Source organism: Mastigoproctus giganteus, chromosome 3, assembly GCF_048544385.1.
Source record: "Mastigoproctus giganteus isolate SK-2022 chromosome 3, ASM4854438v1, whole genome shotgun sequence".
Taxonomy (NCBI): Eukaryota; Metazoa; Arthropoda; class Arachnida; order Uropygi; family Thelyphonidae; genus Mastigoproctus; species Mastigoproctus giganteus.
The window spans coordinates 168,497,942-168,511,372 of NC_143577.1; the positions used below are offsets into that span (position 1 = coordinate 168,497,942).

At 36.2% G+C, this 13,431-nt stretch overlaps 1 protein-coding gene across 1 annotated transcript in view; it reads right to left on the minus strand.

The window, feature by feature from the left end:
• Window positions 1–10,306: 10,306 nt before the first annotated feature.
• The window catches only part of LOC150088401 (alpha-soluble NSF attachment protein-like), a 236,215-nt gene continuing 233,090 nt past the window's right edge, over window positions 10,307–13,431 (minus strand). Inside the window, exon 10 of the mRNA XM_090369491.1 lies at window positions 10,307–10,956. Coding sequence (XP_090225617.1) covers window positions 10,807–10,956 — 150 coding nt within the window. The 3' untranslated portion in view covers window positions 10,307–10,806. The remainder of the gene's footprint in view (window positions 10,957–13,431) is intronic.

Sequence of the window (13,431 nt, forward strand, 5' to 3'; positions counted from 1 at the left end):
TTGCGTATTCGTTTTCTGCAGTCCTAGTTTCGTGATCAGCTTCTGGGTGCTGTGCATGGTGATTTGCTGTAAGTATTCTCCTTCTGGCGAAGAGTTTTTTTTTTTTTGTGCAAAGATGGCAAGGGCTTTGTATTCATGTTCCAAGTCGAGAAGGTGCTGTTCCGTGTTCTGCGGAATGTAGGAGATAACAGTGGTGAGCATGCATCGCAGGTCCTCATAGTGGTCACAGTCGTACATGACATGTTGCCATGTCTCCTTGCTACAACATATGCAATGGGGATAGTGTGATTCGGAAGCTAGGCAGTTTTGCATTAAATGGCCCATGAGCAGAAAGGCGACGTAGAGCCCCGGCTGAAACCCACTGGGGGGGGGGGGAAGACTACCCACCGACCCTGCTGGAGGTGGTTGAGCAGTCTGGTTTTTTCAAGCTTCTTGTTGTTGATGAGGTCCAACGTATAGTTCAGGATACTACAGTATTTCTTTTGCCATATTATATGTCGGGGTGCATCTAATGATTTTGATAGGTGGAATAGGAGCAGGGTATGTCTGCCAGGGGCACAGGTTGATGACGTTGTAGAGCAGATATCATTTTTTAAGGGCACAAAAGGTGATTATAGTTGTACACGCTGGCACTGATGATATCAAGAGTAGGAGACCGGCAGAATTTGAAAGTGTCTGCAATTCTGCCCAGACACGATAGGATGGAGTATATGACGAGAGCCTTGTCAATCAATTCGGCCCTGGAAAGATTGTGCAAGGCTCAAGGAGTAGAATTTTTTCAGCCTGGATGGTACTTGGTAACAGGAGACACTGCTTCTACAGGGATGGGATACACTTAAATAGAAAGGGTGCAAGAATATTTGCTGATGCTATCGAGGCAGTGTTAGGTGGGTCGGAAAACTGCTAGCTTCGAGGGAGACAAAGACTAATAGATTGCCAGTAGTCACTGGCAGAGGTTAAAGAGATTCTTGTACTGCTCTATTGGAATGAGCAGAAGCCTGAAAAACAAGATGCAGGATATTTCAGAGACTGCTGGGAGTAATTGCAGTAAAAGTAAACACATGGGTTGTGTAAGGGTAGCTAAGAATAGACACAGGTGTGCACGTATACTTGCGTGTACACCAATGCTAGGAGTTTAGTAAATAAATTTCAGGTATTGCTCAAAACATCAAAGGCAGATATTGCTGGGATTTCAGAGATGTGGTGTCACACAGATATAAGGAATGCAGAACTGGAATTTGGGGATTACGTCGATAGGAAGGGAGGAGGGGTTATGCTTATTAGTTAAGAAACACACAAAATCCAAGGAAGTGAAGTTAGTTGACATTGCTGGACAGTGCAGTGTCGAGTCAGTTTGGTGTGACATAAGCATTGGGAGATCAAAATTGTGAGTAGGAGTGTGCTATAGGCCCAACGACTCTGATGAGTATAACAAGAAACTGTACAAGGAAATAGAGTGGGCCAGTAAATCAGTCTTATAATGGGGGATTTTAATTTCCCAGATATTGACTGGAATTTGGGGGCTGGTCACTCACACACTAGCAAGGCTTTTGTGGATTAATGGATGATCGTTTTCTACATCAGCATGTTCGGGAGGCAACTAGAGGGAGTAATACTCTTGATTTGATTATCAGTAGTGATTCTTCACGCATTAAGAATCTGCAGATAAATAAACCACTAGGTGGCAGTGATCACAGTGTGCTGAAGTGGGACTCAAAGAGGGAACTACCATTAGGGGTAAAGGGAAGGGTTTTTGCTTTCGTAAAGGCGACTATGATGGACTGAGACAGTATTTAAATTCTATACAGTGGGACCAACTGAAATTCAAAATGGGAAGCATTTATAGAGCTTATCTTTCAAGCTACTAGGCTTTACATACCAACTAAGAAATATTGTTCAAGGTTTAGGCCTAAATGGATGTCAGATGAACTAATGAGACATGTGACACAGAAGCCTATGATAGATACAAGTTGATCTGTAACCAAGTTACAAAGGAGGTTAAGCAGGCGAAGGCAGATTACGAGAAATCTTTGGCAAGGGATGCAAAGAAAAACAGCAAAGAGTTCTTTACTTATGTAAACTCTAGTTTACATTCACACATGAGGAGTTATTCAGCGAGGGGAATGGCAGAGGTGTATTCAACTCTGGCAGTAAGCTAGAGAATCTTGTAATAACTGAGATTAAAGTGGAGGAGAAATTGTTGAAGATAAACACAAGAAAGGCACCTGGGGTGGATGGGATCTATCCAGTTATATTAAAGGAGGCAGCAAACCCTTAGCCATAATTATGAGAGCTTCTTTGGACTCAGGGGAGGTACCCATGGGCTTGAGATGTGCAAATGTAACCCCAATTCACAAACGAGGATCAAATGGCGACACAAGTAATTGTAGACCTGCGAGGTTTAACTTCTGTTCCAGGAAAATTAATGGAGGCACTGGTTAAAGAAGCAATGCAGGATCATCTAGACAAGACCTCAGTTATAGCTCGGACACAGCTTGGTTTTGTTAAGGGAAAGTCTTGCCTGACCAATTTGATTGGATACTATGTGATCACAAAGGAACTGGATGCAGGGAATAACTTTGATATCATATATTTTGATCTTAGAGGGGCTTTTGATACTGCTGCACATGGAACACTGCTGAACAAATTGAAGCAGTGTGGCATTGAAGGCAAATTGCTGCTTTGGATAAAGGGATGGTTGAGTGGGAGAAGACAGAGTGGAAATCACTGGACACTGCTTATCGTGGACTAATGTTATTAGTGGAGTCCTCCAGGGTTCAGTGTTGGGTCCATTGTTGTTTTCTGTATTTATAAATGATATTGATGATGGTATATCAAGCTTAATGTCCAAGTTTGCAGACGATACGAAGGTTGTTAAGGACACTAATGACAGTACGCTGCTGCAACAGGATCAAGGAAAGTTGAGCAGATGGGCTGAGAGGAGGCAAATGAAGTTTCACGTTGACAAATGTAAAGTATCAACTCTGTGGTACTACACTGACAGTGGTAGAGAACAAAAAGGACCTGGGGGTAAATTGTGCAGGCAGATATGAAATTTTCTGATCAGTGCAGATGGTCTACAAGGGTAGCTCCTAGTGTCTTGTCATATACAGGTCTGGAGACCTTATTTTAAGAAGGATGTAGAGCTGTTGGAATGAGTGCAGAGAAAGGCAACAAAACTAGTGAATGGAACAAAGGGTTGCTCTTATGAAGAAAGGCTTAAGTTTTGCAAATTACAGTGGCTGGAGACTAGGCACCTGCGAGGTGATCTGATTTAGGTGTATAGAGCCTTGAATGGTTTGAGCATGCTCAATGCTGATGGGATTCTTCCTCTTGCTCAGAATAATCACCTGAGAGAGCATAAATTCAAATTGAGGAAAGACAGATGTAGGATAGATGTACGGAAGTTTGCCTTTAGCCAGCAGGTAGTGATTGGTGGAACAGACTTCCATCCTTTGTTGTGGAAGTTGATAGCCTAAATAAATTTAAGGCTGAGCTGGACAGGTATTTGGATCGAACGGATGAGTGAAATGGGAGCGTTTTTGGCTGATGCTGCATAAGCTTGCTTTCTTGCATCATATGCCTCTACTAATGCTAATATTATCACCTCATATGTGGTGATAATACATTCACATAAGTTATTTCTTTTTGTGTTAAACTGAACAATCCCAACTCCACGTCAAGCAATGTTATGAATACAAACTCTGTAAAGGCCAGATTTATGTAGGTTACGTTAGTTGTATTGTTCATCTGGCGTCTTAGCATAGGGGCTTGTTTTCGAACAAAAACATACCAGGCAAAGCAAAGCCTGAGGTAGCGAACGCTACAGCTACAAGCAGGGAGATCCCAGTAAAAAAAATAAAGAAATAAGAAAAGAAAAAAGTGAGGATTAGGAAATGGGGGAGCAAAGAGGTAAAAGAATATAGGAAGGCAGGAGTAGAGGCGCTGACCTGATTGAAGAAAGGGGACCCATCAGGCGATGGGGGGGGGGGGGGTTAGGGAGTGAGAGAGATCCTTGTGTTGGAGTGCCGGCTTGGTGCACTATCCCAAATTGACCAGGGGTCAAGCCCTACTGACCAGTTTCTGCTTGGAGGGGCTACTACAATAGTTCTATGGGTATTGCACGATGCTCCTTGGAGAAAACAGCTGGAAGTGTGGGCTTCAGTAATTGATGCTCACATCATGGCAATGCCCGCACACATTTGGCACTTTCCATTCAAGAATTTCTTGCAAAACACTCCATCACTATTGTCTCCATCCACTGTACTCACAGGCTTTATCTCCATATGATTTTTTTTTTTTTTTATTGTTGTTTCCTACACTTTTTTTAAAGCACCCTTGAAAGGTGACAGATTTGCAACAACTGAGGATACTACTCAGAATGTGGCATAGGAACAATTAGCAATTGCAAAATAAGTTCAGGAATGCTTCCAGAGGTTGGAGCACTGGAGGAATTAATTTCAAGGAGACCCATCCTAATAGCAAGAAAGTTCCATCATTTCTGATATATTAGTTCAGTCCCCAAATTTCTTGACACCTCATATGTGGTGATAATACATTCATATAAAAGTTCTTTTTGTGTTAAACTAAACACCAGCAAAAGATGTGTTCCTCCTTAAGTATGAAGCATCCTTATACTTATCAATCAGAATATCACTTATTTATTAAGTAAATAAAATGTTGACATTTCACAAACACAAGCAAAATACACAAATTTAAGATATAGAGAGATAAGCATCTATTGTAATCACAAAAAAATTCATTACTTTACATCAAAAGCAAATGTTACATTTGCCATTATATCATTATAAAAAAGGATAAGATATTACCCGTTACAACTGGAATCAATACCAAGGTCTTAACACCAAAGTTCCAGAATGTGATCTTCTCATAGTGAGACATATGTACATGCAGAACTTTATCATTCCAACATAAGGAAAAAAGTGTTTTAAGTAACCTTTAATATAACAGCTGTTAATATGTGACAACAAATGAGACAAAATGATCAATGGCAGTATTTTTGAAATGACTAAGAACAATACAGTAACTAGTGGCAGAAAAATTAACCTGCAACCATGTTTTTGCCAGATGCAAGATTGTCTATCTGATGGAGAGATTTGCCAGTTTGTGGGTGGCCACACAAATTAGAATTCATCCACTTAATGTTAATGTAATTAATAAATATACTCAGTTTATCATAAACAATTTACTAAATTACATTGCACAACTCAAGCCACCAAGATGCAGACCCTTCAAAATGTCAAACTTTGACAATTTGTAACTTTAGTTATGCATTGTAACTACTTAACCTCAGTCTGCAATAAACTTATATTTGATAATTAAATTTTTTGTTAAGCATATAAATTTTAATCTAAAATGAAATATGTATATAAAATCGTTAGTTTTAAGCATATATTATATTACACTTTGATCTCACAATTATAAAAAATAATTTTTTTGTATATGATCTGTTGCTTTCAGCTGTTTAGTATTACTATAATGATAGTTTAGTTTTTTAAAATGGTAATTAAAAGAAATGATCTAGAAATAACTCCTAAGTCCTGCTGCTTTGGCCATAGAAAATTACATACAGTGGTGTGCTGGAGCCAGCTCGTGCAAGCTGATTGTTAAATTTTCAAAAATTTTGCGAGCCAGTTAAACCAACAATGGCTAGCAGCATTTGGATGATAGGCTTGTATATGGTGACATGGAAAATCCAGCCGGGGCACACTTATTATGGCACCCTGTGTAGGGATTATCTCCACTAGCAATTTTACAGGAATATTATTTCCAACAAGCATCTCACCCTTGTACAGACTATTTAATGTAAATAGTTTAACAATAGATCATATAACAGATTTAATGCACAGCTTCGTACACCTTGCATGTGCGAGGGTGAGAATTTTTTAATGACGATAAATTTTTAGTGGAAAAGAGTTAACTGATTGAGATGCAACTCCATTTGTCTAATTATGATTGAATCGCATTCAACCACAGATTGGCTACAGATACAAGAGCTTGGCAAAAGTCAATGAAAACATTTTGTGACAATCAATTGGTTATATGGAAATTACAATAAAAAAATGAATATTTTACTAATTGTTGTTAATCAATATATGCACACATTCTTGGTCTTATTTATTAGTATTTTTTTTAAGTGAGCTTATTTATTAAAGATTTACCAGCACACCACTGATTACATATGACCACAGAGACTTTGTAGTAGGCTCTCTAATGTCCCCTCTGCACTGGCTGCTCCTAATCAATTGATAGATAATGTTATTCAAACTGTACATAATGAAAAGCAGTTTTTTTTAGAATGTTATAGTGGAAACTGCATTGTGAACTTCACTGTGCATTTGTTTCTGAACTGTATGCTTTGCAGTTCATTGTTTGCTTTGGCAACCACAGGAAACTTTCCTGAGCATTATGTTGTAAACAACATTGCTCTAAAAGTTCATACGATCATGGAGGAGTTTAATTGCCAGTGAACCATCAACTACATGAGCTGGAATAGGAAATAAGCTATTTTATTAGCTTAAAGCTTTGAATGCAATTTCAAAAAAACTGACATAAGTAACAAAGTTGCCTCGCCATTCCATTAGTGCATTATGTGATCTTTCTGCAGTTTAATGCCAACAATATTAGATTTCAAAATACTTGCAAAGGTTAACCCAGCAGTGGTGGCACCCCATTAATAACAAAGATGGTGATGGGTTACCTGCCAGGTGCCTATTTTCTTTTTAATTTTTGGAAAATGTTTTTGGATTTTTCTGAACTGTGATTGAAATTCTAGACATAAAATAGAAGCATCACTTTCTTAGTCTCTTCCAATTTTAAAAGACAAGTGTGCATGCACATGCGTATGTAAAAATTAAAAAATATATATACCATTTAGTTACTTCCATTTACAGGTTTATTTCAAATTTGACACCCTTCACCGGGCATGAAATTTGAAATTACATATGTTGCTTCTGCAGAACGGAGAATAATAGTTTTGCATTATTGTTATTACTCTGTGAACACAATAATGACCAGGGTAGAAATGGCAGATGTTTATGAACTTAGTGGGGGAGGGAAAACAAGGAGCCTGGAACTTTAAACAAGCACAGCATCAGTGCTTGTCATGGACTGTGCAACTCTCCAAGCAAAAGCCAAACTGTTGCAAACATGGGGCACCCGACAGTTCTTGCATGCAATTTCTGGATTTTTAAATATTGATTAAATGGTAATATGGGAAAAATATTTTCACCTGGTACTTAAAGGTTCTCTGCCATCATCACCGGGTTAAGAACCCATTATTGTCAGATTGAGGTGTTACTATATTTAATAAACAGGACAGTTAAAGCTCTAAATTTTACACGCATTGATCTCTCAATATACAGGTAATGTATCCCTTGATTTGCATGATCAATGTGTTACTGGAAATTGTCACAAGTTGGAAATAGTTTTTCCAGAGTAAATAATTTAACAAGGCTAGGTTACATTCCAGATCAGACTAGAATACTATTATAAGAGCATACAAAGCATACTGTGTATATTAAGTACAGTAGTAACTAATTGCCAAAAAATTACTAACTGTACTGTCAATAAGTATTCAACCAGAATGCTGTTTAGATATAGGATTCAATAAAAATTAACATATCAAAGAATGATAAAATAGTGTAGTTCTAAAAATATTTATGCACTTCAAGCTCTGAAAATACCTGGGACAAGCTGCTTATAGACTGATATTAACTTGAAATGCCTTTTATATTTTGAAATACAATTAGCATATATGCAAAACCATGTCTTGATATACCTGCATCTTTAAATACTACTTTTGCATGCACCCAACTTTATCTGATGAAAATCAACTTTCCATAATTATTTACTGTTTGACATCTCATACTATGTTTAATTGAATAATTAAACTTAATATGAAATGCCACATCATGAAAGAAAATACTATTTGATATAATGAAGATCTATTAACATTCACATTATTAAATATACATAACAATGCCAAGGTAATTTGCTATTTAACAAGATGCACCTGTAAGGTTTGACACATACACCAAATAAGAATAGAATGGCTAGTGGGTATGTCTTATTTTTAAATATTATTTTAGTAACATAACATCAAATCTGGATTTGAAATTGTAGCTTTATATAGCAAACCTGCACAAAATGATTTCAACACAGAATTTTTTTTTTTTTTGTATTTCCAACTAGATTTTATCATGTCAGTGCAAAGTGTATAATATGAATACTAGTTAATATATATAAAGGCAGCTGTAAGTAGCAATCTGGTATATAATGTTTAAAAAAACGAACAAACCAAGTTTCACTAAAATGTTAATGAAATGTCAAAACAAGGCTAAAGGTTTCAAATAGATATCATTACTTAATCCAGAGGAGGTAGGTATATTTAAAAGGAGGGCAGTCTTCCCATTTGTCCATCTGTAGTTAATTCATTGTGTGCTATGATACCTGTCTAGGAATTTTATCCCAGTTTGGGACTAATTTTTAGGCAGACTCGGGTTTATCTGCATCTGAAAAAAGTCTCTAGGAGTACACCTTGCGAACCAATTCACAAAATGGTTCAGACTGCATAATTGAAAAATTGATTCTTTCCGACTGCATTTACTTAAAGCTACCAGCTTAAATGTACAAGTAGTATTTTATTTTCAGATCCTTTTTCTATTCTTTAATTCTCATAGATATATTTTCTTCAATTAATTGTGCCATCTGAGGAAGAATGAAACTTGTTCTTTTTCCAAAATTTAATTTTCCACAATCCAAGAGCCTAAAATCAAGTGGTTATCAACTACAGAGATGCAGTATTGTTTGGATTCAAAGTGTGCCTGATGAAAGCCCCTTGTATACACAGTTGGTCACAATTCACACAAATCTTTTTTGTGTGCTCTGCCCACCTCTGGTCTAATCTAACCCCAACTTGCCTTATTGCTATGCAAAAAAAAAAATCACTGAAGTGAAACATGATTACTATGAGCTTATGTAATTATAATCATTAATTTGAATAATCCATTTATGTACTGAGGAACCATTCATTTAGTTAACTAATTGTGCATGAATTAGAAGCATGTATCAGCTTGCTCTTTGTGTGTATGTGTATACATTTTTTCATTAAAAATGCAAAGGTGTGATTTCTACCAATGCTTCCAACATCTTGAACGCTTTACTATTCAGGAGTTTGAAAAAGGGCTTTGGCTATTACAAAACAAAAAGATACAGTGCTTTAATAGCTTGAAGAACACAATCCCATTACAGTAGATTGAAGCATCAAACTAAGGGTAAATTTCACTGAAAAATTAACTCCTCTTTGTCTCCTATAATATCCACATAGCTACTGCATATGGATGAGAGGAAATACCAGTCATCTGCTCTTTGTATGTTTTAGAATACTTATGTGAAAGAAGAATAAAATATCAAACTACAGTGTTGGGGCACAGTGTGATTTATCAGTTCACCTCCCCGGAAGGGCAAATAATGTTATACTAATGCAAACAAATGGTTTTATTCTGTCAAAGTTTCAACAGCAATTTTCTTATGCAGGAAAAAAAAATTGTGCTGCTGAGCACATCATTGGCATGGAGAAGTATAATGTAAAAGTATATAAATGAACATGAAAATCTTTAGTCTAAGAATATACTTGATTACTAAAAATAACATATCAGATAACTCAATTATATACATCTTTGTGCACTACTAACTATACATATATAAAGTGTCTGTACATATTGAGAAATAATGTGCTATTATCACAATTAATACACTTGACTTTTTTGCTTTAAGATAGTTATATGGGTATTTATTATATACCTAAGTTAAATTGAAAGATTAATATTGTAATATTACTTTATAGTAATTTTCTTACTATAAGCACATTAAATTAATATAAATTTTTCAGTTAGAAGAAAAAGAAAGCTTACTACAACACAGTTACAACTTTTCTGTAATGAAAACTGCCAATAGTTCATTTGTCAGTGATGCTGTAATAATCTAAAATCAACACAAATTAAATAATAAAATTGCCATCACTGTACACAAGCAGGTAATTACCCAGTGTACTAATATTTTTTAATATATACATGAATTGAAGACTCACTGATATTTCAGCTAAAGGGAAGATTCTGAAGGATAGTTTATCAAGTAAATACAAAATGGTAACCTCAACCACTTCACATATCCACCATGGATGTGATAAGCTCTTAAATCCTGAATTTAACACTATATCTATGAAATTTAGAGGTTTGTTTTATATCCCATCCCCAGTCGAACTTTTTATGGCTATGTTGGTCAGTTTTTTTTTTTTTTTTTTTTTTTTAATCAAAGTTTGCTACAGCTTTTTTTAATGTGCAAACAGAACTTGCTAATGGCCAGCTTGTACTGACATTGGAGGTTACCAATAGTAACAGACATTATTTTTAGCAATAAAGGGAATATAATATTCATGAATATAAACAAATTAGAGCTACCTCAAATGGAGGGCAAAAGGTCATAATAATAGTTTCAGATGCATATTCTAAATTCTGATTCCCTAATAATGACTTGTTTGAGTCATTTATCCATGTATATATTTCAGCTTGAATAATTTGGTTCCTCGTTTTATCACAGCTATACACAAATTGATATATCTGTAATTAATCAGATCCCAGCAACCACTTGATAATAGTTTAAATAATCACGTCTTGAAATATGCTGGATATGCAACAAAGTGACAAACATCAAATAATCCTATATTACACCTCAAAATGCATTTACAGATAAAGCTTCTTGATGTACAGCGTCAACTAGAGATAGTTAACAAAGATCAGGGGCATCTTGAAAAGTTTTCTTGATACGCAGTAAAATGTTAGTGTGCCACTGATCTAAACGAGAGATAGAATCATAATCCTTAACTGCATCTGTGAACCCATCCACATCCTGCTCTTCTAACTTTTCCACAAGTTTCTAAAGAAAATAATTTTTACAAGAAAACTACAGTAATGAAATATCAAGTTTTAATGTTACAAATGAATACAACAGCAGTAAGTTTCCAAAAGAGTGGTGTAGCACACACTGACAGTTTCTAATGTCAGTGTGTGCTACACTACTTGGATGCAAAACAAAAATTATTTAACATTTAAACAGCAATTTTCTAATGAAAGAAATTGAATCACCTCTTGGCATTTTCATTAATATGAAAAAGTACACAAATGTTTGTTTTTTAGGAGCATTAGCAACTAAGCTCCAGGAAATGTGATGGTCATTCCCTGACCTTTCCGCATCCTCCGTATTTGGTGGTGACGGGCTAGAACCCCGGTCTAATCAAGAAGCGTGTGCCATGCACTGCTGCTCCTTCCCACCTGGCTACGGAGGTGCCAGTACACAAATGAACATGAATAATATGAATAGACACCAGAAGCTTCTGAGTGGAAATATGGAATGCAATGTTATTCAGGTCCATAAACTGTGGTCACCAAATTGCAAACCTTTCATCACCATAATAAACAGATATTTCTGGGCCTATTGTAGCATGTTTTCAAATTACACTGGCTTATGATGAAGTGTGCTGTAAAGCCAATGCATTTATCTGGCTCTTTTGAGAGCAACTATTTATAAAGCCACCAGCCTGTGCATTATCTGAAAATGCATGTATAAGTAGATAATACATTTGAACAAAAGTGATGCAAGTCTTTGCCAATATTACTGATAGGGAGTGATATAGTACAAAATGCAAAAACTTTGGGGGGTGCAATATGGCCACAGAAGACAATGTGCCAACAACTTAAAAAGAAAAAAAGTGATATAGTGGTCAGAGTAATGCTTACGCAGATCAAAAGTTCTTGTATGAGGCCTCAAAAGGATATTTGGAACATAGTATGAGAACAGGCAGCAACATTTTAAATTTAGGGGGAGCTAATGCTAGGGTAATAAATAACACAAGAACACATAGAGGCTTAGCAAAACATGGTGTGGCCTAGAAAAAAAGGGAATTATGAGTTTCACTATGGGCATTTATAATGTGTTTAAGAAATATAGGCAAAATATAAATGGTGGAGAATAGCCATGTACCTTTTTTACAAAAAAAACAGCCCAAGTGAAACTAAAGCATCCCCAGATTTGGAACTTGTGCGTGCCAGTAGAGAATGTTGGTGTGAAATAACTGTAAACAAAGGAAAATTGATCATTGTCAATAACCTAAGGAACTTTTAGTAGGAAGTGACCACATAGTTGCAAGTTGGATGCTGAAGAAACAGGACATGGCTGTTAACAGTCAAGACATGGGTTTTAATTTCAAAAAGGTGACTATGATGATCTGAGATGCAATGTGACCTCTATAAGTTGGGCAGGCAGCACAGGGAGGGAAAAACAAGGAAACTAGAACACCCAAAAAAAGTAGTTACATAAGTCATGAACATATGTATACAATTCAGAAGATGTAGCACAAAGAGGATGCTGAGATGGATGAATAGGAGCTGGCCAGTGCAACAAAACAGAAAAAAAGATGGAGTGGGTCAGTCACAGGGTAAAAGGACTGAATCCTACAGTTAGATAAGTTAATCTATAATACAGGCATACCTCGGTTAACGTTACCTCTGATAACGAAGCCTCGATATAACGAAGTCCGCAATTTCAAGCCCCATTTAACATAAAAAAATATTCCATTTTTGTTTAATCACCTGAAATCTAAACAAACTGAAGAAATTACGGAAACCTTTGGGGCTTCTCGTGGTTGGTTCGAGAAATTTAAAAAACGGGCCAGGATTCATAGTGTAAAATTAACAGGAAAAGCTGCAAGTGCAGATGTTGAAGCTGCAAATAAGTTTCCAGAAAAATTAAAGGAAATAATTAAACGTGAAAATTTTCCACCAAATTTGGTGTTCAATGTTGACGAAAGCGGTTTGTTCTGGAAACGGCTACCAACAAAAAGCTTCATTTCTATTGAAGAAAAATCAGCTGCTGGGTTCAAAGCAGCCAAAGACCGTTTAACGTTACTCTTTGGATCAAATGCCTTTGGCGATTATAAATTAAAATTGTTATTAGTTTACCATTCAGAAAATCCGAGGGCGTTAAAAGGTAACATAAAAATGAATTTACCTGTAATATGGAAAGCAAATAGAAAAGCATGGGTTACCAAGGAGTTATTTACTGATTGGTTTGTTAACCACTTTTGTCCTGGAGTAAAACCAGTATTGTCAAAAAAACAACTTTGAAGAAAAAGCTCTTTTGTTGTTGGACAATGCTCCGGGACATCCTACTGATCTTAACACGTTGGACACATGCATTCCTGTCAAAGTTGTGTTTCTTCCAGCAAACACAACTTCCCTGATTCAACCATTGGATCAGGGAGTAATAGCATCATTTAAAGCTTATTATCTGCATCGAACTTTAAGCAATTTAACTGAACTAGAGGATAAAGAGGAAATGACAGTTAAAACTTTT